Consider the following 25,373-nt stretch of genomic DNA (forward strand, 5'->3'; position numbering starts at 1 on the left):
GACACTTTTACAGTACAGTGTGTGACTGTGACGTGGCTTAATTACCACAATTCAAGCACATCAAGGCATATCATGCAAAATAGCGGTTAATATTAACATAATTTATGAGGTAAGACATTTTTTCACTAGCACAGCTGTGTTAGTATAATGACCTCACAGCATATTACACAAAATAATGGTGAATACTAACATAATTCATGAAGCAAGACACTTTGACTGTACATTATGTGACTGAGGCGATACTGAATTGCTGTAAATTAATGATGTCATGACATTTTCTATAAGCACTCCATCATATAATCACCTCCCAGTGCTGTTTACAACTAATTGACCAATACTCTCCATATACCTACAGTTCCATTCTAACATCTATGCAAATACGTTAGTTTAGACGTTTAACAATTACTGCAGCAGATTATTTTAATAAAATACAGCAATATCCTGCATTAAAAAATTTCCGCTAAGGATTGTTTAACAACAAATACACTCCTGCTATCTACCTTCTGCAAGCACACCAATGGATGACTGCATCTCTCCATCGCTATTTACAATTCATTTTTCAAGAAGATACAATCATAAATACAAGACGGAGCAATTATCACAAAGCAATATTTAAACAAATTACGTGGAAGTCCCTTCTAAACAGTTAGCACAGTGTGATATTCTAACAAATACAATGATATCTTATGTTAAACAGCTAGCACACTGCAACAAATAAACTCCTGTTACGAGGAATTTGAGCCACGATTATTTTAGTGTTAAGAACGACAACGTCACTGTAAGATTGCCTGAGATGACTAAGACACAATAGAATTATAAAAAAATGCCATGTGAAGGCGCAGCTAACATCACCACAAAGTCTACCACTGCCACTCTGCACAAGGAAGCACAACTGTTCACAGCCGCTCGATACCTTTGTGCCTGACATACAAGTATCATAACAGCTTCCAGTTGGGGAACCGCAGCTTGTAGGAGGCATCACAGTGGCAAGACGTAACTTCTTCCCAAAGAAGATGAACATCCCGTCCACACCCTGGTCGATCTCTTTTGCACATACCGGTAGTCACCAAGCATTGCAAACACTGTAGATAAGACTGTGGAGGTCACGCGCCCCAGCGCCACCTGCTGAGCGAGAGAGATTCCTTCACTGGCTATTAAGTGTAGTCCCACTCACGAAAGATAGCAATCAGTATATCGTTGCTGGCAGAACCGCAGAGTTAAAGCGCCATCACTGGAGAGTGTTAGCCCATATTCTTCAGTGGTGGCACTTTATCCCTCTGAGTCTTCCAGCTATGACCTCCCGAATGCTATCGTTCATGTGTGGGACGATGATAAATAGCCGGTAAAGTCATTTCACTTGCTCATCTGGTTGCAGCGACTCTGGAGCTTATAACTTCCGGTCTTGTCTCCAGAATGTGAAATGCTTGGTCTTTATTGATAGGTCCACAGAGAGTAGGGAGGACATGGAAGGCTAGTCCCTCACGGCAGGAAGACTTCAGCGAGTTTTACATCTTGCTTTTGTATTGCCTGCAAGAAGCTGAGGTTCGCCAAAAAAAAATGTTCAAATGTGTGTGAAATCTTATGGGACTTAACTGCTAAGGTCATCAGTCCCTAAGCTTGCACTCTACTTAACCTAAATTATCCTAAGAACAAACACACACACCCATGCCCGAGGGAGGACTCGAACCTCCGCCGGGACCAGCCGCACAGTCCATAACTGCAGCTCCTCAGACCGCTTGGCTAATCCCGCGCGGCGAGGTTCGCCAGATGGAAGCTGTTATGATACACTACAGGAATATACCCCTCAGGCAGCTGCCCCAGGCAGTGGTAGGCTCTTGAGGTTGCGCTTCCTGCAGAGTTGCACGGATGCGTGTTACGTGCATTTCCAACTTGCATTTTTTGTAATCCTATAGTGTCGCACCCGTATAAAGTAACGTAGCAGTAATGCCATTGTTTTTAACATGCTAATATTACTGGATCAAGTTCCTTGTAGGGAGAGTTGATTTGCTGCAGTGTGCTAACTGTTTAACATACAATGTCAGTGATTAATTAAAATATCACACTGTGCTAACTGCATAATAAGTATAGTGAAGTAAATTGTTTAGATTTTACACTCTGGCAAATCTCAGTTTCATATTTATGTTTGTGTTTTATTGAACAGTGGGAGAAACCGACGTAATTGTAATGAATTGTATACAAAAATGGAGGAATGTGATCAGACATCATTGTGCTCGCAGAAAATATGTAGCAAGCGTGTTTTATTTGTTAAATAATGCATTGTAGTGAGAGTGGAAGAGTCACTCTGTCACTATTCTCCATATTCAAGGTTACAACTTAATGTTGATTTTTCACCCAAGACATAGTGTTTGTGAGATGACATAAACTTATTAGCATGAGCAGGTATTGATGGAAACATGTTCATTGCTAATGCATGTGGCGTCTTTATGGTGGCTCTCTTTCGAATAGTATTTTTCTGGAGTTGAGAACAAGTTGGCAGTTTGATCAGGAAATCTTGCAGTGGAAGTTTGGGGCTTAAACGCCAAGTGCAACTATTAGGGAAAGTAACATACCGAAAGACTTACTGGAGACAGAATACTGGCCCAAGAATTTCTTCCACGGTTTGCAGGCGATGAATCTGGTCAACGAGGGGGACCAAAGATCTATTTGGACCTAACTGTTAGGTGCCTGTTGCCACATCAGAGGCCAGAGGCGCGAGTCAATCCTAGATCGTCCAGCCAATGCACTACAACAACGTCGTAAATGTCTTTTGTGAACAGGAATGGCGCCCATAAAAATTCGCGATGTTCAATGTTCACTGTGGACAGGATGCTATTAGGAGAGCCATCAGGTGGTGGTGTCCTACGGCTTGTAGAGTTTTCTGGGAAGGCTCAGGCCTTCAAAACAATTTTAGAAGGAACGCCACATTTATGGTGGCTTTGAAATGATCTATATTTGGACACAAAAGCACTTCTCTTGGTTTAGCTGAGACTTGCTGGTCGGATGTGCAGTAATGTTCAGGCTGACCAGATAATGATCTCAATGATAAACTGTGTTGTTCACTTCAGAGCTGTATAAAAAAAACTAAAGGCCCAGTGGTTCCTACCAGCCACCGTGTCATCCTCAGCCCACAGGCGTCACTGGGCGTGGATATGGAGAGGCATGAGGTCAGCACATCATTCTCCCAAAGTAATGTGCTGCCTAAAGTGTCTTTGGGAAAAGAACAAGTTGGAAACTCACGGTTTCCTCCTCTATGTGTGGGAATTTATGCGTAGGGGATTGGCGGCTTCTCCTGAAAAGAGAAGAATGTTGTTAACTCTGATTAGGATTGGCTGATGAGTAGAGCAGACTAGTTAGAGGGGAGACATGGAAGTCGTGGAGTCTTGTGATTGGTATGAAACCTCTGTGGGACAGTTGTGGGAGTGCTTTTATGAGGTTTACAAAGGTTTCATGGAAAGTGCGGAAAGGAGATACTTGGTCTTCTGATTGAGACTCCAGGCTGAAGTGTTTCTTCTGATTCTGACTCTAGTCTGGAGAGGGTATTGGTCTTGCCGTTTCTTAGGAGTGGGGTGCACTTGAAACACTTCTTCTGAGCGTGACTTCGCACTAGCACTTGTCTTGGTTGGAGAGCCTCTGATGCGGGCTTAGCTGTACCCACAGTTTAAATCTCAGTCATCTCAGACAACTCGTCGTGCAGGGGGCAACCTTTTTTGCGACCCGTCTGTCACTTTGACGTTCGATTTCCTTGTGCGAACTGCATTATAAGTGTGTCAAAGTGATCCATGATATGACTGGCAAACGGGAGTATTACACGCTGGAATATGCCGAGATTTCAGGACTCCGTTAGAGAGTAATTGGAGTTCGTGTAACAGATCGCTAGGGCGACTTTGCACATTTCTTGGCCATGACAGGAAATTACAGGAGCTGTAGACAGACAATGTTACTGATTGATAACTACATTCTAGCACTGTAATGCTTAAAATGGAATAAAATTAAACATTTTCAGGTTCATTCCAGAAGTTAGGACCACCAAAATACTAACAATTAATGAGGATGAGTGAAAAAATTGAAGACAAAATTAATGAAAAATTACTTCTTTTATTCAAAATATTGAGTAAATTATTCCATTAAATGACAATCAAAATAATTAGGTTCTTATATTTTACGATTCCATTCTTGAAAACCTGGCTACAGTTAAATAACAAACCAATTAGTAAATTCGTAATTTTTTTAATATATTGACACAAGGTGACACAAATGTAAATTATATTTATCATGAACTTGTTGGAGGTGATGTACAATTTTACCAATTTAAGGAAATGTGCAGTAAGTATTGAAATAATGATTTTGGTTGTATGATGATGGGTATGACAAGAAAAATTAGAAATGTTAAATACAGGGAAATGGTTAAGAGTCTTTTAAACATTAAAAAATTGTTAAGGCTTTCGTGGCCACTTGACAAACTGCCTATTGCCTTCTGTCTCGGGTTCTTTGGCTGACGTTCATCTAATGATTTTTCTGACGTTTCGCCAGCACGAGTGGCTGGCTTTGTCAAAGTTTCACCCTCCGTTGCCAGTGGTGAACTGGAGGCCAGGTCGCGGCCGCAGACTATATGTACCTGGCGCGCCAACGTCCGAGGGCTTCTCCGTGGTCATTTCCGGTGCGGTTCTCCTCTTGCTACCTGCGACGGTCGTTCGCTGCAGTACGGGAAGACAGGATCCGTTTACCTTAAGGCTTTCCTCTTTCTTGTTGAAACTGTTCGCGTGTTTTTGGATTTCTACAGCTTCTCTGAACAAGCGCGTATGATAGTGCTTCTCTACAGCCAGAACTTCCGTGTCGGCGAATTTTATTACGTGTTCGGTCTCATTCAGTGCGTGCTCTGCCACGGCCGATTTCTCCACCTGCCCCAACCAGCAATGCCGCTTATGCTCTTTGCTCCTGGTGTTAATGGATCGTCCAGTCATTCCGACATAAACTTTTCCGCATGTGCAAGGTATACGGTATATTCCCGACATTGCAAGTGGGTCTCTTTTCTCCTTCGCCGATCTAAGACACTCTTTGATCTTCTTTGTCGGTTTGAAAATCGTCTTTACGCCGTGTTTGCGCAATACGGCCGATTCTGTCCGTCACTCTGGGATGTATGGCAGAAAGGCCGTACCCGACATTTCTTTTTCTGGTTCCTTACTTCGCCGAGTGTTTGGCTCTGTTACACTTCTAATGTAATTTGTGGAGTACCCATTGCTCCTCAGAACAGTTTCCAGGTGTTGCATTTCTCGTTTGAGGTGTCGAGGCTCACAAATTCGTCCTGCTCTCGTTACGAGCGTACTAATCATGCCTCTTTTCTGGCTCGGGTGGTGGTTTGACAGTTTGTGCAGGTATCGGTCCGTGTGTGTCGGTTTTCGATACACGCTGTGTCCCAGGTTTTCGCCTTCCCTTGTGACCTGCACATCTAGAAATGGCAGTTTCTTGTCCTTTTCTACTTCCATGTTAAATGTTACGTTGGCATGGAGGCTGTTCAAGTGTCTCAGGAATTCACCGAGCTGTTCTTCACCATGGCTCCACACCACGAAAGTATCATCGACGTACCTGTACCACACCTTAGGTTTGCCAGTCGCCGAGTCCGGTGCCTGTGTTTTGAATTGTTCCATGAAGAAGTTGGCCACCACTGGACTGAGAGGACTACCCATGGCGACGCCTTCCAGCTGTTCGTAGATATCGCGATTCCACGTGAAATAGCTCGTGGTGAGACATGAATGGAAGAGCTTTTTGGAGCCATTAGAAGTGTAACAGAGCCAAACACTCGGCGAAGTAAGGAACCAGAAAAAGAAATGTCGGGTACGGCCTTTCTGCCTTACATCCCAGAGTGACGGACAGAATCGGCCGTATATTGCGCAAACACGGCGTAAAGACGATTTTCAAACCGACAAGGAAGATCAAAGAGTGTCTTAGATCGGCGAAGGAGAAAAGAGACCCACTTGCAATGTCGGGAATATACCGTATACCTTGCACATGCGGAAAAGTTTATGTCGGAATGACTGGACGATCCATTAACACCAGGAACAAAGAGCATAAGCGGCATTGCAGGTTGGGGCAGGTGGAGAAATCGGCCGTGGCTGAGCACGCACTGAATGAGACCGAACACGCAATAAAATTCGCCGACACGGAAGTTCTGGCTGTAGAGAAGCACTATCATACGCGCTTATTCAGAGAAGCTGTAGAAATCCAAAAACATGCGAACAGTTTCAACAAGAAAGAGGAAAGCCTTAAGGTAAACGGATCCTGTCTTCCCGTACTGCAGCGAACGACCGTCGCAGGTAGCAAGAGGAGAACCGCAACGGAAATGACCACGGAGAAGCCCTCGGACGTTGGCGCGCCAGGTACATATAGTCTGCGGCCGCGAGCTCGCCTCCAGTTCACCACCGGCAATGGAGGGTGAAGCTTTGACAATGCCAGCCACTCGTGCTTTCGAAACGTCAGAAAAATCATTAGATGAACGTCAGCCGAAGAACCCGAGACAGAAGCTAATAGGCAGTTTTTGAAACATTACACATGAATATTGAACATAAACACTGAATATAAACATTTAACATAAACACTGAACATAAATATTGAACTTAAAAAAGTTATTGATAATTTTTATCCTTAATAAATATTTACAAAATATGACCCAGAAGTTGTTAAAAAGCTAGATGAAACAGAGAAATGAAAGAACAATTGAGAGAAGAATTTAAAAAATGGAAAAAACAACCAAGAATGGAATATGAAAAATTTAAAAAAGGACATCAACCAGTTACCAATGCAATCAGACCAGTCAAAGAAGCAATCAAGGGACTACATGATAATGTGTTAAAAATGACTGGAGAGAACAGAGAAGTTAGAAAGCAAAAATTGTTCCTTATCATCAACATAATTTAGAAAATTTTGATTTTATCATGTCAGTTAAACAATAAAAAGTTCACATCATGATTATACATTGAGTGAATCAGAAATAAAGAAACTGAAGACATTAAAAGGTAAAAATGAAGAAGAATAATCGAATATTAAAATAGGTAAAGAATGCTACAATTTATCAACAGTAGTGTAGATAAAGATTTTGATTAAAACCTATTGGTAAATTTAAAAGTTTTAGAAAAGTATCAGTAAAATGTAATAGTGATAAATTAATAGTTGGAGAAAGTACATATGAAGGGACTTACTTATTGCTGGTTATAATTGCTGTGGCCCTGACACAAAATTAGAAGAAAGTTTATCTAGAGGAGATAAAGGAAGTAAACCATTAGACAAAGCTTGTAAAAAAAGCTTGAAAGTTTTTACAGAGATAATAAAGATTTGGAAAAATGCTAAAAGCAGATAAAGAGATACAATTACTTGAAAAACAAAGAATTTTGTCTTGCTGAAAAACTGGCTGCAACTGAAGCTGGATCAATAATGAATGGAAAATGAAAATTAGGTATGAGTATTCACACCAGTCATTATGTATGTGATTTATAAAAATTCTTTATTAATATTTAGACTATATAAATGAATAACTTTAGTATTGTTTAGTGGACCATGGTGGCTGAGCGGTTCTAGGCACTTCAGTCTGGAACCGTGCGACCACTATGTTCATGGGTTCGAATTCTGCCTCGGGCATGGCTGTGTGTGATGTCCTTAGGTTAGTTATGTTTAAGTAGTTCTGAGTTCTAGGGGACTGAGGACCTAAGATGTTGAGTCCCATAGCGCTCAGAATCATTTTAGTATTAAACAAGATACTGGCAGAAGTAAAGCTGTGAGGACCGGGCGTGAGTCATGCTTTGGTAGCTCAGATGGTAGAGCACTTGCCCGCGAAAGGCAAAGGTCCCGAGTTCGAGTCTCGGTCGGGCACACAGTTTTAATCTGCCAGGAAGTTTCATATCAGCGCACACTCCGCTGCAGAGTGAAAATCTCATTCTGGCAACATTTTAGTATTGCTTATACTTTACTTCCAAATAATAAAACGAAACCAAAATCAATTAATATCAAATTAAATAACAATGAGATGAATAATAGTGTTAATTTTTAAATGATGCTCAAAACAGAAGGAGTTAAGAAAACAGTTGGAGATGTACTTATTACATTATACAATTCTTTTGTAAAAAAGGTTATTGAATCTCTAATGAAAAAGAAACAAGATTCTCAAATAACAGAACATGAAGGCTGCTTCTTACCATTACTATTGCCATATTACCATATCTAGCAAGTAGTGACTCACTCACAAGAGGATCCGCAGCCTCTGCAAATGCAATAATGAACATGGAAATAGAAAATAAAGGAAAGGAACTGACAGAAGCAAAAATAAAATAAATATTAATAATGTAATAATCCTTTACATAATTTAGAGATAGAAAATTAATTAAACAATTAAAAATTTAAAATTTGGGGGCATTCATGTATTACAAATTAACCATTAATCTAAAAATTACTTAATGCAGAGTAGTTAAATTAGATACATCAGATCAAGTTGGCAACCAGTGGATTTGTTATTATAAATCAGAAAATATGAAATTTGTTTTGTTTTGTTTTCTGGTAATACACCAAAATAATTGAGAAATCATTTGGGAATAAATGATTTATATTGTGATATTGAACGAATATAGAATTTAAGAAATTTATTTTCGGCCATTTGTGTTTATGTGTCTTAAAATTTTGATCAGATGTTTAAAACTTTAATAAAACCATTAATCTAATAAAAGGTCATTTCTGACTATAAGTCATATCCTAAATACAAAGGAAAATTAGAAAAAGTCAAAGATTATCAATTATTAGTTAAGCATTATCTAATCATAGTAATAAGATAAAAATATTAGATCAAAAATCAATATATTTAGTCATTAGAACCAAAAATTGAAAGAGAATTAACTTCGAAGTTTGAAGATTTTCAATCAGAAATAAAAAAATATGACATATGGTATTCTATCATTAATATGTTTTAGTACCAGTTATTCTGACGGAGTTAGGACTAAAATAGTTTGTTTGTTGTGGTTCCCCCCCCCCCCCATTTATTACATTTCAGGTGTTGTATGACCCTCTGTACATTAATGTGTACTGGCAGACTTCAGTCAACAAATAATTAGTTGCTGTAAGTTTAGTTGGAGACTTAACAAATATTCACATTATCTCCCCTCTTTAGTTTATTTTTTGTGTTGTAGAAGACATCTATTACCAGTCATTTTTATACAGTGAGGAATTACATTATGAAGTGCACAATATTTATTAAACTGTATTTTTGTTAAACCATATGGGAATGTAATGTGAGATAACTGAATCAAAGAAGTGGCATCCATATTCATGGTGAAAATGCAAGGTATGAACTTTGATTATGATAATGAAGTATGTTTGCATTTTAGCTATCAAAGCAGTTACCTTTCAAAAAAGTACTGATTTGAACCTATCAGCTGTTATACATAGATTACGTTACAAACACTTCCTGTCACAAATTCTTCTGGAATAGGACTCATTCTCAACTTCACAGAATTAGTTGTATAAAAAATGCCAATTTCGGAATCTTCCTCTCACTAAACAAATTTTGTACTGCCACCACTGCATATATTGCGATGGCATGGCCAGTGCTCCAGTCTGGTATACATGTATAACTTTTAGGTTCATTCGGTGGTTCTGGTGTGGGTTTGGCCATATCACAGTCACTCATTCTGACGTGCATGCTCCAGCATGGGACTCTGCAGATGACTGAGGTGGTCAGCCAGATGACATCAGTGGAGAGAGTGCTTGAGTACACCAAAATACCACATGAAGCTGCTCTGGAATCTGCACCAGGTAAGAGGTGAAAATACAAAATGTTTCCACTTTGAACAATAAAAGCATGCCTACGGTACAAGGGCTGGATACAAAGTAGTTGTAACAGTGCTGTAGTGTCAAACTGGTGATTCAGTGAGCTGCCATCTGCGTTGACACAATGCAGGCCTGTGTGACGAGTTTGTACAGCGAAAGGGGACAATACTCTGTTAATCTATTGCAGTGTGTAGACGGTTGAACGTCACAGTAGCAGTGAAACCACCGGAACGTCATGTCTACAAAGACAGGGTAACGTTCTTGGTACAGAATTGAAGTGTCACAAGGTCGGAGTATGCAAGAAGCTTTCAAGGGACTGGGTGAAGAGTATGGTGACACGGCATTGCCACACTGGACAGTCGCACAAAGAGTTAAAGCATTCAGATTAAGTAGAGATGCTGTGGAGGATCGCTCCTGTACAGGACAACCCTATGTGGATGACAATACAGTTCTTGTTTCCTTGTTGGACGTTAATCGCCGGTAGACTACGCATGTCGTGGGAGCAGAAGTTGGAATATGCCACAGAATTGAGCTCCACATTCTGAGCGACATTCTGGGGTACTACAAAATTGAATCATGTTGGATACCCTATGAAAATGAGGTGCAACAATTGCAATGCTATGCCATCACACAGGATTTGTTGGGCCAGTACCAAAGTAACAACTTTCCTTGACACATCATCACTATCGATGAAATCTGAGCCCACTCATACATATCAAACTTGAAACGCCAACCCCGTGAATGGAGGCATCCCAGGTTTCCTCTACAGAAACTACTGTAAACATGATATTCATTGCAGCGTATGACACTGATGGCTTAATACTGCATCACACTCTACCACCAAGGGTGATGGTAAACACTGCTTACTACCACATGGTCCTGCAACACTACTTTTGTCGAGTGCTCAAGCCAAAGGAAAGTCATTTCATGGAACAGCATCCCATCGTTCTGCATGACAATGCACGATGGCACACCAGTGTTGCTGTTCAGGAACTCATGTGCCACTGACAATAGCAGAGTATGGAACGTCCACCATACTCACCCAACATGAGTCCCTGCAATTACGATGTCTTTGCCAAAATGCAAGAACCTCTGTGAAGTATCTGGTACAACACCAGAGAAGACATTATGCACGTGATAGAGCGGTCAACATGGCACATCAACGGAAACAGACACAGATGGTATATGACGCCTTCCTGACAGTTGGCAAAAGGTCATAAATAGTGTGGGCGATTGTATTGAAGATTTCACAATAAAATCAGTTTGGAGAAAAATCATAGCTCTCATTACTCTCTATGCAGCCTTTGCATGTAAAATAATATCTTGATGTTGCTACATAGTGCTGGGTGAGAGTCATATGAAACTCTTGATGCTAAAGTACGATAAAATTGAAGGTAATACCTATTTCTGGCTGACTTTTTTCACGTAGGAAACAATATAAATTGTATTATAAAATATGTATAAAATTAAGTGGAAAGAAGTGTTAACATTTTCATTTCGTACATTCCTTTTTCAGAAAAAATCTATTTAAGAAAAGAATTTAAACGTATTACGTTTATTACCTAAACTTTCCTCATTCTTTCTTATTTAGCAGGTATAAGATTATTATGAAAACAAACAAAAATTTCATTACCAAAAAGTGCAAAACAACCCCCCCCCCCCTCATAGCCCTCCACAAATCTTCTGTGTTTCAGACTTTTCTGACCCTATGTATATGGCACTACATGGAGGCTCCATTCATCTGGACAGCTATTAGGTTTATAGGGGACAATGTTGGTTGTTTTAGTCAAATGGTAACCTTACACATTACATTACATTACATTGACCTCTGGTTATACACACTTCCCTCAGTCATTGTATGTAGTAGAGTTTGGCTGAAGTAAAGAATCTTGGACATTGTATATATAGTTCCTGACAGCAGTTTGAAATTCAATCAAAAACCTGGTATTTTCAACAGTTAATTTTGGACCTAAACATATGACCCTCTTTGCATTATTGTATTTTAATTGAAGAGGCTAAATATAAATAACATGCAATGTCAAATACAGTACTCAAATTAACATTGAAAAAAGAATAATTTGTGTTTAAAATGAGGTATGTTCGATATTAATTTAAATGGAGCTTACCTCAGCATTGTCTGTTGACAGATTTTATCACCACTATACTCTGTCAGAGGCACCAAGTTTAAAGTGAATGATATTTGTTTTTATTATAACTTTCTTATTTTTACAGGTAAATGAATCTGATGGAATTTTAGCATACGATCGATGCCCTTATGAAACCGTTATCTGCAAAATAGGGTAGTGCATTAGGCTGCATAAGTCACAGGGGCAAGGGGCAGAAATTTCTGTTAATTTATCAGCCAAATATTTACCGATTTCTTAAATTCAAAATGCTAACATAACCTACATAAAAAGAGCAATTCAGTAAAAAATAGTGAATATACTCAGATATCATTAAATACTTATTTTTTCAGCTTGAAAATTCAAAGTTAATATTCAAATGTGAGATACTTCTTCCCATACATAATTATGTAGGCGATTGTGACCTGTGTTTTATTGTTGAATACCACACACAATTTTACAGTAGTCTTCTGAGTGATAACGATTTTACTTCTGCAAGTCATGATGATCGCATTGATAGAATATTTCATTACAAAATTAAATGGACTTCTATCTACAAATGCCCTTCAACTGTGTAATTCGTTTAATACCAACAAATTCATCATTTACCTTCAGATAAATATTTGGTGTACCAAAATACCACGTTTCTTGAGGAAATATTTCATTACTTCTATTTTTTAAATACAAGTTTTTTCTTGTTACCTAAACAAGAAAGAACAGTAGTTTGTAGTTCATAGAAATATATAGGAACTTTAGGATTTTTCTCATTGTTCGAGCTCAAAATTTGGTACATATTTAACAACAGGTACACAAATTTCCTCAGATTGTACAGCAATTTTATCTTCGTTTAGAAGTGTATCTTTTATTTCAACCCCAGCATCATTGTAGTGAGCTCATATAAGCATCTGCAGCACTGGAAATATAAGTGAAAATTACAGTAAGCTCTCCTTGCAATAAAATTTCTTAATAGTTCCCAAAGAAAACACAGAGAATATTTAGCAGATATAACACTTCATTTCATGACTCTTTCGTTTTATCTTTAAGGTACGAATTCAAATACAACAAAATTGATGATGAAATAAAAGGATGCTCTAGTCTGTATGTAACATTACTGGTTATTTTCTTTCTTTATGGTTATCAAATCAGATAGCTCTGCCACATAATTATCAGTTAATTTTTATTAGATTTTCCATCATAAGTTGGGTAATCTGTATCATCAGCTACAACAATACTGAAGCTAATGTACAGTTCGGCATGATTAGGATGAAGTCATCTATCTCCTATATTTTGTTAATTTCTGTTATTTTAGGAGTATTTAGAGTATTTTTTGATTGCCCATTCACAGGGAATGAGTAGAACTGATAGATGTCTGTGTCGTTCATCTAATAAGGAAAAAACTTTATTAAGATATTTCTAAAGTAACTGCTACAGTAGCAGCATTAAGGTCAATTAAATCATCATTTTAATCAGTTATAGTAATTTCTAAATCCTGTATGGTGTCAAAAGTTGGGGCATACACAGAATAATGAGGTTCATGAATTAGTGGTCTACCAAATTCAGTATTAGGCTTGAATGAAGCAATAATATTAGTTTCTTGACGAAAATGATCAATATGCTACACAAACATTTCATCATCTAAATTAAAAATAATGTTAGTTAACTCATGGAGAATAATTTAATGAACATTCCCAGCAATAGCTTTTTTGTTAGCTTCAATAGTTTCACCACTAAATCCAAGAACACTTCCAATACTATCTTTCATATCAATGTATAATTTAATACCACTCTGAATAATAATTCTATTTAAAATTCGTCTGTTTTAATGTGAATATTTGTCTTTTTTGTATGAATACATTTTTCTGAACTTTGAAACTATATTGATATACAGGAAGTTCTATCTTTCCTCCAGCACAATACAATTTCTTATTTTCTGATGTAATATTTGGAGTAGCAGAGATGCCACCACATAGCCCAAATGCATTGATCGGGACGTATAATATAGCACTGCACTCGACTATGTCAAGTCACTTCCACGTTTGGAGAGCGTTTGACTTAGCTTTCTGTATGTCTCTACATTTACAATCAATTTTAGAAGACAGAACGAGATGTTATGTCATGATCGCATATATAGATCTGACCTCAAATCGATAGAATTGCGAAAAGTGACCAGGGAATAGGTGTATATCGACCGAATATAAAGCCTAATGCGATGAATTTGAGGAAGTACTTTGTATCTTCTGGTTTGCACCAAACAATTTGTATATCGGATCAAGTATGCTGCAACAGGAGGAATCCTGGAAAACGTGTACATCGAAACGAAGGGAATAAGGGAGGGAGTCAATTTTTTTCGCATTGTGACTGCATTATACAGTGTGTCTATTGAGGTACCAGTGATTCCGGATGCATCGGTCACGTGACATAGCCTGCGTTCTACTCTTATACAGCTACGTGTTCCGTATGTGTTTTAAAACACTGCCTACTTGCGTTCGTTAACGGTAAACCTGTCGGTCATCAGAGGACTTCTATCTCATGTGTGAAGAAACATGACACACTCCTCTAAAGAGCTTTCATTTATACGATCGCCCCTGTCGCATCTTGGGTGTAAAAGCGAGACTTCAGTGTCATAACTAACTTAGCGGTAAGAGCTTGTGTTGCGCATTGTCCGAGTGATGCGCCGTTTACAAGTTAGTGACGGAATGATTTGTAATTTTCACAAGTCGGATACTGCTGCTTTGCGTTTATCTGTTTCCTTGTAGGATGTATCCCGCGCAAGTAACTATCATTTTATGTAGGCCTAATGCAGCCATCGTATAATTTCTGAACCGCGATTGGATGTGAACACTGGACACTATACGTCTGTGCAAAGCTATATTGCGCTCGTATGATGCACAACAAATGTTTTACCATTCGACAAGATAGTTCAGCGTAAAGAAACTGTGAAGAAGGATGTATGTCTGATAGGGGGGAAAGGTATCCGGTCTAACATTATAGCCAGTTTTTAAGTACAGAACGTCGCAGTCTTAGGAGTGTGTGTGTTTATTTTCTCTATCTTACCAATACCTTCCAAGTACAGATCCTAAACTCTAGAACAATAATTTAGGATTGATAGCTTCGTTGATATAGCTAAAAATGTATCCAACTCAGTTCGTCTCGAACTCCATCGCGTATAAAAATAAGTCTTTTATTGTTCTTCTTAGCTGTATTCTATTACATTACGGCACTTTGAAATCTGTTACTACACATCGATAAGGAGTGTAAGCTCCTCGACATGGTAACATCTCGAGAAATCTCGCGCACTTGGCTGGGCTGGGACTTGGAGAGCTATATTCATTCACGAGATGTGGAGTGTAGCGCTCTTCTTCTGATCGCTTGGAGATTAATTCTGTAACGGTGCTGCAGGGTGTGTTGGTCAATGACCATGTGAGGTTGGTCTTTTACCTAAGACGGGGAGAATGCTCTGTGACTTCCATACGCTGAGAGATAGATCGTAAATTAAACACTATGTTCGAAATGTTACAAATATGTAGAGCATTGTCTGATGCACTTTGATCATGTATGTGTTCGAGAATTAACAATAAATGCATGTACTGCACAGTAATCCACCCACATACTCATAAAGTGATGTAAAAGGGGCTGTTTAGCTGTGATACTGAAATTGGGGGCCATGCTGTCACGTCAATGCCCGGTGCTGAACTTAGTGTAAAATTCTTCGAACTATTATGTCTGGTGCTTAATATTACAGTACATCGAAGGTATCTTTTGCATCACATCCGCGCATCGGTTACCATATAATGATTGAGTGAGATAGTCTGTTTGAGTTGCGGGAGAAGTTTTGTGGGTGGGAGACAACTTCTGGAGGTTGCTAGCAGCTAAACAGCGATCGCGTACATGAGTGCAGGATTACGAAAAACTCGAAATGGAACGTCGAGCCATCATCTGTACCGTCACGGCGACATATGAACTTAAATGTAAAGGTCATGAAAAACTTTCGCATGATAGTTTGGAAACTCTCCACAACGCTGGGAAACTGTTCTACTTTCCTTATGTTGTGTGTTTTATTTAAAAATAATTCAGTGTTATGCTATCTGCCGTAAGAATATGATTTACATAGTGTGATGTCTAGTTTTCTGTGAGAGATCGTGGATCAGAGCGTCTTAATGCCAGTTTAGGATGTGACATAGAGGTCGAAGTCGTGGCAGAAAAAGGAAATGTTTGGCAGTGTACAAAGCGCGTTAGAAAACAGTGTTTCAAACAAGTAAACAGGGCCACAGTGGGCGTTTCTTGCGATTTACAGTATAGTACGTGGGATACGATCGTTCTCCTAGAGTAGAGGTGATGAAACTTTAAACTACCCTCTGCATTTTGAGGGGTAAATTCAGTGAGGGGCGAAGTATGCCGTTAGGGCTGCACGCTGTGCTACTCTGGGAAGCATTGCGAAATATCCATCTCCTCCTCTCTGTCTCTTTCTCTCTCTCCGCTCTGGACCTCCAACGCACCTTTGCGTCAACGTGCGGTAAATGGCGTCTATGTGAGTTCTATATCAGATGAAGTTATTTGAGCTTCTATAGTTGTTAATTTTTGTCTGCTGGGCGGGGGGGTAGAGTATAACGATGACAGGATCTTGGGCTTATAGATTTGAATGGACGTGGATCTATAGTACTTGTATGTAGTTTGGGGATGCACCACAATGCGCGCATTTCCGTCGAATGGTCGAAACATGGCCCTGTCGCAGTAACTCAGTTCGCTCTGTTTCTAGACAGGCTGCAGAAGATGGTGGATATGGCTTTGTCCGACTTCTGCTTAGTCCCGACTTAAAATTGTGTGATCACATGCGCAAAGCTGTAGAAATGGGAGCAGTTGCAAGATGTGTAAGGACTGACTAAGACCATGTTGGATTTTTACTGTAGCAGATAGGCTCGAGAAAGGTGACTCATTTCGAGATACTGTTCACTTGTGGCTGTGATCTTTCTCAATGATTCATCGCCTTTGACTCAGTATATATAACAGAACATCTGACATGGTATCGAGATAGAATACGTTACACATACTGGATAAATATCTAGTGGCGTGAGGGAGTTGCAAATACCGGTCACACTGCGTTCCTTAGCCGAGTGACTTTCAAAATTCATCGGGCGGGTGTGTGATATGTCCGCATTTTAGGATCAGGTTTATAAAGTATATCTGTTTGGGTAAAGGAAATGTCTGTGTGCTGTTGTAGGGGGTGTGTGGATTTAACTTGGGGCAGTGTGATAGCGAAGGGAAGAGTATGTCTAGTGCTAAGGAAGGTACAGGTATTTCCAGAGGCACAGCGTTCGACAGAGTGTATTTCCAATACTTCGCTCATTGTCGAATACCGTTCAGTTGAGACCTAGATCATAAGATTTAATTGTAAGTACAATGATAGAAGAAATTTGTGAGGGGTTTTCTAGAATGTGTTAGTGTATGCAAAGTCTGTGCTGGTATTGATTAGCTTTCCCACGTTAATGGTAGCGGTCTTCCGAATGCAGAGGCCTGTTGGAATGTAGGAATGTATGATAGTTAATTTTACTATGTTCTAGACGACCGAATAGCGAACTAAGTATGTCCTGGGCTGTTTTCGTGATCAAGATGAGATGGCACGTTTGCGGTAGAGCGATATTCCCTCCCATGTAAATTGATCGGTCGACTGCTTCTGCACATTTGATGCCTTTATTTAAATGAGAGAATATGGATTGTGGTGTGCTGAACCCACGTTTGCCTGTTCTCTAGACGTGGGAACGACCATAGTTGGTTTGTAGAAAATATTGATCATCTCGGATCTGTTAGATGGCCGACTTTGGTATTCGAGAGTGCGAATATCAGTTTACTCTACTTGTTTCTAGTTAGTCAATGGTTTACAGACGCTGCAAATCGCTAATGTTTGGTGTTTGTGGAGAAATAATTTACAATGTACACTGAGGTCCATTGATAGTGACCGGGCCAAATATCTCACGAAATAAGCGTCAAACGAAAAAACTACAAACAACAAAACTTGTATACCTTGTATAACTTGTTGGTCCGCTGGATGGCGCTGCCATAGGTCAAACGGATACCAACTGCGTTTTTTTTAAAAAATAGGAACCCCCCATTTTTATTACATATTCGTATAGTACGTAATGAAATATCAATGTTTTAGTTGGACCACTTTTTTCGCATTATGATAGATGGCGCTGTAATAGTCACAAACGTGTAAGTACGTGATATCACCTAACATTCCGCCAGTGCGGACGGCATTTGCTTCGTGATACATTACCAGTGTTAAAATGGATCGTTTACCAATTGCGGAAAAGGTCTATATCGTGTTGATGTATGGCTATTGTGATCAAAGAGCCAAACGGTCGTGTGCTATGTATGCTGGACGGTATCCTGGACGACATCATCCAAGTGTCCGGATCATTCGCTGGATAGTTACGTTATTCAAGGAAACAGGAAGTGTTCAGCCACATGTGAAACGTCAACCACGACCTGCAACAAATGATGATGCCCAAGTAGGTGTTTTAGCTGTTGTCGCGGCTAGTCCGCACATCAGTAGCAGACAAATTGCGAGAGAATCGGGACTCTCATAAACGTCGGTATTCAGAATGCTACATCAACATCGATTGCACCCGTACCATATTTCTATGCACCAGGAATTGCATGGCGACGACTTTGAACGTCGTGTACAGTTCTGCCACTGGGCACAAGAGAAATTACGGAACGATGACAGAATTTTTGCACGCGTTCTATTTAGCGACGAACAGTCATTCACCAACAGCGGCATTGTAAACTGGCTAATATGCACTTCTGGGGAAAGGAAAATTCACGATGGCTGCGACAAGTGGAACATCAGCGACCTTGGTGGGTTAATATATGGTGCGGCATTATGGGAGGAAGGATAATTGGGCCCCCATTTTATCGATGGTAATCTAAATGGTGCAGTGTATGCTGATTTCTACCGATGTTACTACAAGATGTTTCACTGCATCACAGATTGGCGATTTACTTCCAACATGATGGATGTGCGGTACATAGCTCGCGTGCGGTTGAATCGGTGTCGAATAGCATATTTCATGACAGGTGAATTGGTCGCGAAGCACCATACAATGGCCGTCACGTTCACAGGATCTGACGTCCCCGGGTTTCTTTCTGTGGGGAAAGTTGAAGGATATTTGCTATCGTGGTCCACCGACAGTGCCTGACAACATGCGTCAGCGCATTGTCAATGCATGTGCGAACATTACGGAAGGCGAACTACTCGCTGTTGAGGGGAATGTCGTTACACATATTGCCAAATGCATTGAGGTTGACGGACATAATTTTGAGCATTTGTTGCGTTAATGTGGTATTTACAGGTAATCACGCTGTAACAGCATGCGTTCTCAGAAATGATAAGTTCACAAAGGTTCATGTATCACACTGAAACAACCGAAATGAAATGTTCAAACTTACCTACGTTCTGTATATTAATTGAAAGAACTTATCTGTTACCAAATGTTCGTCTAAAATTGTGAGCCATATGTTTGTGACTATTACAGCGCCATCTACCACAAAGCGAAAAAAGTGGTCCAACTAAAACATTCATATTTCTTTACATACAACACGAATATGTAATAAAAATGGGGGGGGGGGGCGTTTAAAAAAAAAAAAAACGGAGTTGATATCCGTTGGACCTATGGCAGCGCCATCTGGTTTCCCCCTTCAAGCTAGACAAGTTTCGTTCTTTGTAGTTTTTTCGTTTGACACTTATTTCATGAGATATTTGGCCCGGTCACGATCAATGGACCACCCTGTATATGTCGTGCATTATGCTGCGTTAGCGATCGGGAGGCTAGTGCCGTGTTATTTATATCGAGAAGTACAGCGAAAATTGACGGTACTCGGTGGTAGATTCCCTGGTTGGAGATCGATTTGACGGTCCAATATTCTTGAGAGTATCGTTTATATTTGATGACCTGTACACAACTTTGCGATGTTTAGTTGTCTGTGAAAAATGGTTATCAGTGTAAAATAGTTTATTACCATTGAGTGTAGCGTCTGTAGAAAGAAAGAACAGGTTGGCGGTGTATAGATTGAGGGAAATGTCCATGCAAATTAGCAATCTTTGCAAAATAACGAGAAAGAGCCCCAGAAAGAAAAGGTGGATGGTGCTTCGATAGCTACGGCGTTAGTAATTCGACTGGTAAATTCGATAAGAGCTAATGAGAATGCTCGATTGATTGTGATGTGATGTAGGTGCGGTGGGAACATCTGCGTATGTTGTAAGTAGGAAGGCTATCACGTTATGTCCGGGAGGAAGCCTGGATTAGGCGATATTTTGGTAAACAGGTTCTGTTTTGGGAAGAATTTTCGTGCATAGAAGCTGAGGCATGAATAAAGCAAGCGTTAACCATTTCTGGGGCACTATACAGTCCCCGAGAGGTCGACTTGGCTCTTATTTTTTGCAAAGAGATGTGACGTAAGAATAATGTTGAGAACGTTTTAGATGGCGAGTCGTCACGCAGACGTTTCGCGGCGAGGCGAGAACCGTGCTGGGTAGTTCAGTATGGTTAAACGTGTGTGTGTCAACACACCCTGCATTCAACAGCAGAGACAAGCGGCACCTGGAGATGCCTCGAATATAAGACTGGTGTGAGCGCTGCTTGGAATGCAACTGTCACCGGTGTTCGGCGGTGGCTGGCGGCTGCGACGGAGCGTGCAGGGCCCAAGCTGTGGCTGCCTCGCTTGGCGGGGGTTGTGGCGCGCGCGGTGAAGTGTCCGTCCATCATCACTTATGGTCCGTTAGAATCGCTAAGGTTGGAAAGCAGGTTCTGCTATTGTGGAATGGAATTCTGAAACGTCTTTGCCTGACCGCAGTTAGAGTGAGGAAGGCCGAATGCACGCGGCTCTGCTTGGAGTGCGCGTTGTGTGTAAATAAACGCCCAGTCATTAACGGCGCCTAGATACAACTTTGGCCTGGGTCCGGCTGCAGCTCACGGTTGCGCTCCCGCCCGATCACATCAGCACGTGTGCGTAGGTGAACACGTATTTGGATAGGAATTTCTCAGGTGTTGTGTATGAATGAGAGGTGCCACCACATCATGCTTGCAGAAGCCAAGCAGGGGTTGTGCGTGGTTTGACATCTGGGGTATACGTCACTTATCGCTACCTGCTGTGTACTCAGTGGACAGGGGGCTGTGGACTGTGCTTGCGCGTGTTGATTGCATTATTTCCGGAGCGGGTCTGTAGGCCTTCATATGCGCTATATGAATAGTTTACAAGTACTTAGTGTGTCTACACATCACTGTGCTGTATTATTTAGGAGCTGTTTGCAGGTCTGCACTGAAATTATTTCGGAAAATTAGCAGTTGTGTGGCTATTTGGACGTAAATGTTTTGCATTATTTATGAGCAGTTTGAATGTCTGTAGGCGGTGCCATATATTATTTTTATCTGTTTACAATTAGCAAGTGTGTGTGTGTGTGTGTGTGTGTGTGTGTGTGTGTGTGTGTGTGTAGAGCATTATAAATGAGTTATGTAGGATTGGTTTGCAGGTATGTATGGTGTGGGACCTGTCAGTGTGTGTGTTACATATACTCCATCCCTAAATAAAGTACATTCGTTCCTCCATCCATGGGCCTAGTGCATGCTGAATCCTTTTGCCAGAAACCCGCAGGAAGAGGTTGCGTCTTGGAGGCTTAGGTTGGTGGCGATGAGCTTCGTTTGCAACAATTTTCTATGGTTGATGGCGGAAGTGCAAGTGACCTTTCTTTACTGGCAGAATTCAAACTTGGCGCTAGTTACTAGGAAAAGGTGGCCATCTGGACCTAGAAAGTAGCTGAAATTAGATAACTGAACCGCTTTTCATACTTACATGAAATTGTAAATTGAATTATTTAACATGATTAAAATTGAAATGCAATTAAGTACTTAGGCAGTTGATAGCTTAGATGCACAATGTGGGTCTTAGCATATTTACAGAAGACTATGTCCGGCCCTTGTATGGAGGTGGTGATCGAGGGTGTCTGACGTAATTGGTCGGATGCCCGCAGGGCGGTGGCGCAGTGCGTATCCGCTTATAATGCGCACGCAAGAGAGCAGACGATCTTGAATCAGTTAACTTAGCAAGAGTGTTCTTTGTCGAGCATGCTGCATGATGGACCGGCGGTTGTGTGATGCTAGGACAGATTCCACTCTCCAGCAAACAACATTGCCGCCAAGTATTTTGTTTGTCCACCACGAAACCACGTGGTGGATCGCTAACCGACTGTTGTGATGTTGTGGGAAGATCACACTCTCAGGAGAACAATTTTGGCATGAAACGTGTGGGGTAAATATACTTTGTGAACGGACATCCTACCATTGTGATGTCAGAATCGGCAGGTTCGAACGAGCAAAACATGTTTACGCCACTGGACACACGTGGTCCGAGCGACCGCTGGACCAGTGGCGGGCTACCGCTGACCGGTGGCGCCATGGGTAGCCTCCTCTGTTGGAGATGATTTGAACAAACTCAGTTGGAGTCTGGACCTAGTGGTGAGTGCACTGGGTGTTGCCACCTCTAAGATATGTACTAAGTCTTTTGGAGAACAAGTGATGACTGTACTGCTTGAAATAAAGACTTCAGTCCTTTTTCCTTGCAAAACCAGAGGATGTGAATTAGGTTAGTACAAGTGTAGTTTATTATTTGACGCGATTTTGATAGGTTAGCAGTGAAAAAACATAAGTGACAGTCAAAGTTTGTAGGATGTGAACTATTTCATATGCGTGATCGATTATAGTGTTGGAATTTGAACTTGTGAGAGATTTTTGTTATGGATGTAATGCAAATGGCTTTCTTCCTGCCGAAAATCAAACATGTCGAATAAACAATAAATTATAATAATAATAAATATAAGTACAGTTTTTGAGACATTACTGTGTTGGAGTTTGAATTTGGTGCTATTTTATAGTGGTGGTAGGCCAATAATAATAAATAATAATAATAAATGATAATAAACGATAATGAATGATAATAAATGATAAAGAATAATAATGAATAATATTAAAGGCAAGTACGGGGTTTTGCAGCTATCATCCTGTTGGAATTTGAATTTGGCGCCAACTTTTTCTGGAGGGTTAGGTTAGTGGACATAGCCCAATTGGCCTATTTTCCCGCCAAAATTCAAACTTCCCGCCATTTTTCTGGGGGTTAGGTTAGTGGAGGTAGCAGAATTGACTTATTTTCCCGCCAAAATCCGCCATCTTGGATGACGTCATGCGCTGTTGCAAAGTCTACATGCCACCATCTTGGATGACGTCATCGCCGCGATCTTGAATAAATTTGGCAACAATGCAGAGAGCGCCTGTACATACCTTGTCCCCCTACTTCGACTCATTACATTGTTTAACACCAAGCAAAGCTATCAGAAGACCAGAAAGCAAACATCAGTATTTGACTCAGTTCCAGGAATGTTTTAAAATACCTTGATACTACTAGCCCAGATCTAGATTACAAAAGATTAACATTTGCAGTGTGATCACTGTGTATGGCCGCCACACAACTCATGCAGTCAATGCAATTAACAAGACAACTTCACAACAGTGAAATGGAGATCGACTTCAGCTGCACAATAAAATACAGTACTGAAACATGCCGAGAACGTGACGTGCTTAAATGCTCGACACTGAACTTCAAAGATATTGCTATTACAAATCCATTCCTTGCCATAGACACATGTGCAGCGAGTCCTTTCAAAAGTTCTGCACATTTTGTTCATTGTGTCAGTTATGGTGTTTATTCAAAGTAATTAATTAATACGCTGTGCATTACTAAATGGTTTGATATAAAATAAATGATCGATAAGAGGGTTAATTTTTTTCAGTTTGCGCAGCGAATTTTCAGTATTATTAAAAAATACATAGCTTTTTTCATCATCAGTTTTGTGCATAAATTCATTTCATTCGCACAACACGAATGTATTAGTCCTTAATTGTTCAAGTATATAATAGCTAAAGTTTGTAAATATGTGAGCTACAAATCATTACCAGAATTGAAGGATGTGCGTAATTTGTTAGCTGAAACAGACAAAATGCACCGGTGTCAAAAATGTGTTACAAAATGTGTCGTCGGACCTTGCGGGAAGCAACAGCTATTCCGAGAATGGTATTGATAAATTCTGGATTTTCACAGTTTTTTTGTGTTTGCTTTTTGGTGCAGATAAGAAGCCACCAGCTGCTTGGCCACAGCAAGGGCAAATCGTCTTCCAGAAGTTGTATCTCAAGTACGGCCCAACGGATCCTCCAGTTCTCAGGAACCTCAATTTCTCCATACAAGCGATGCATAAGGTTGTAGATAAATAATTTCTAAAATCTGTGGTAGAAACGTGACCTTCATTATGTTTCTAACTCACGAATTTTTAACGTCTATGTAGGTTGGCATCGTTGGCAGAACAGGTGCTGGCAAGTCATCACTAATTTCCGCACTCTTCCGGCTTGCACGGACAGAGGGTGCCATTGAGATTGACGGAGTCGACGTGAATAGTCTGGGTCTGCACGATCTGAGGAGGCACATCTCCATCATCCCTCAGGAGCCTGTCCTCTTCTCTGAGACTCTCCGCTTTAATCTCGACCCGTTCTCGGAATTTGACGATGAGAAACTCTGGGACGCACTTGAAGAGGTAAGAATTTGGTTGTACGGAACTGAACAATCAACGTAAATACTGGTCGGTCGTATACCTAGGAATCCTAATGCTGCCAACACAGATTTTATTTTTCTCATAATCCATAAACCCCACACAAAGAAGTTGAAGACATTCGTTTCTTCTTCGTATACGGCACATCCGCCAAACATCACATACCAATTTTCTATTATTTGTTGCTTCTATGATATGATGAAGATGTAACTCAATAAATATTGCAAGTAACGATTCTACTTTAGTTTCTAAAAGTCAAGTTCCGTGTAACCCTTTCGTGGGTAAAATTACTCAGTTGACTTTAAGAAAACAGAAAATGGGATTTTTCAAACCCGTGTCCCTAATTCTGGGTAACCCTGCTCCCAATTAGGGACCTGACGAAATTGGGGATATCTCTTATAGGAGTTTCCAGTTCAACATATTTACCAATCGTAAAATTTAGTTTCGCATATCTTAAATGATGTGAATTGGACTAACAATCAACGTAAATATGCTTTAACAGTTGTACTGAAAATCATTGAAAAAACATTTGAAAGAAATGCATTTTGACTAAATACATGAACTGCAAAAAACCATAAACAATCTAATGTAACAAAACAGGTTCCTAGGCAATATCTGTTATTCATTTGACTCATACCCTTCACAGCTATTTATAGCATGTTAGTCGCTATGGCACACATTTATATCAGGCCAACAACAGCAGCACTCAGAAGTATTTTGTAGTTATGGTGTTATGTTGTCAGTATTGTTTGCATGCAGTCATAACAGAGCAACGCATATAACTGTGCCACCCCATCAAG

The 25,373-nt window shown here is 40.2% G+C and overlaps 1 protein-coding gene across 1 annotated transcript in view; it reads left to right on the plus strand.

Moving 5' to 3' along the window:
- LOC124775458 (probable multidrug resistance-associated protein lethal(2)03659) overlaps positions 1 to 25,373 on the plus strand; it is a 263,350-nt gene that overhangs the window by 198,700 nt on the left and 39,277 nt on the right. The window contains exons 15-17 of the mRNA XM_047250291.1: positions 9,616 to 9,789; positions 24,099 to 24,226; positions 24,313 to 24,558. Coding sequence (XP_047106247.1) covers positions 9,616 to 9,789; positions 24,099 to 24,226; positions 24,313 to 24,558 — 548 coding nt within the window. The remainder of the gene's footprint in view (positions 1 to 9,615; positions 9,790 to 24,098; positions 24,227 to 24,312; positions 24,559 to 25,373) is intronic.

Source organism: Schistocerca piceifrons, chromosome 2, assembly GCF_021461385.2.
Source record: "Schistocerca piceifrons isolate TAMUIC-IGC-003096 chromosome 2, iqSchPice1.1, whole genome shotgun sequence".
Classification (NCBI taxonomy): Eukaryota; Metazoa; Arthropoda; class Insecta; order Orthoptera; family Acrididae; genus Schistocerca; species Schistocerca piceifrons.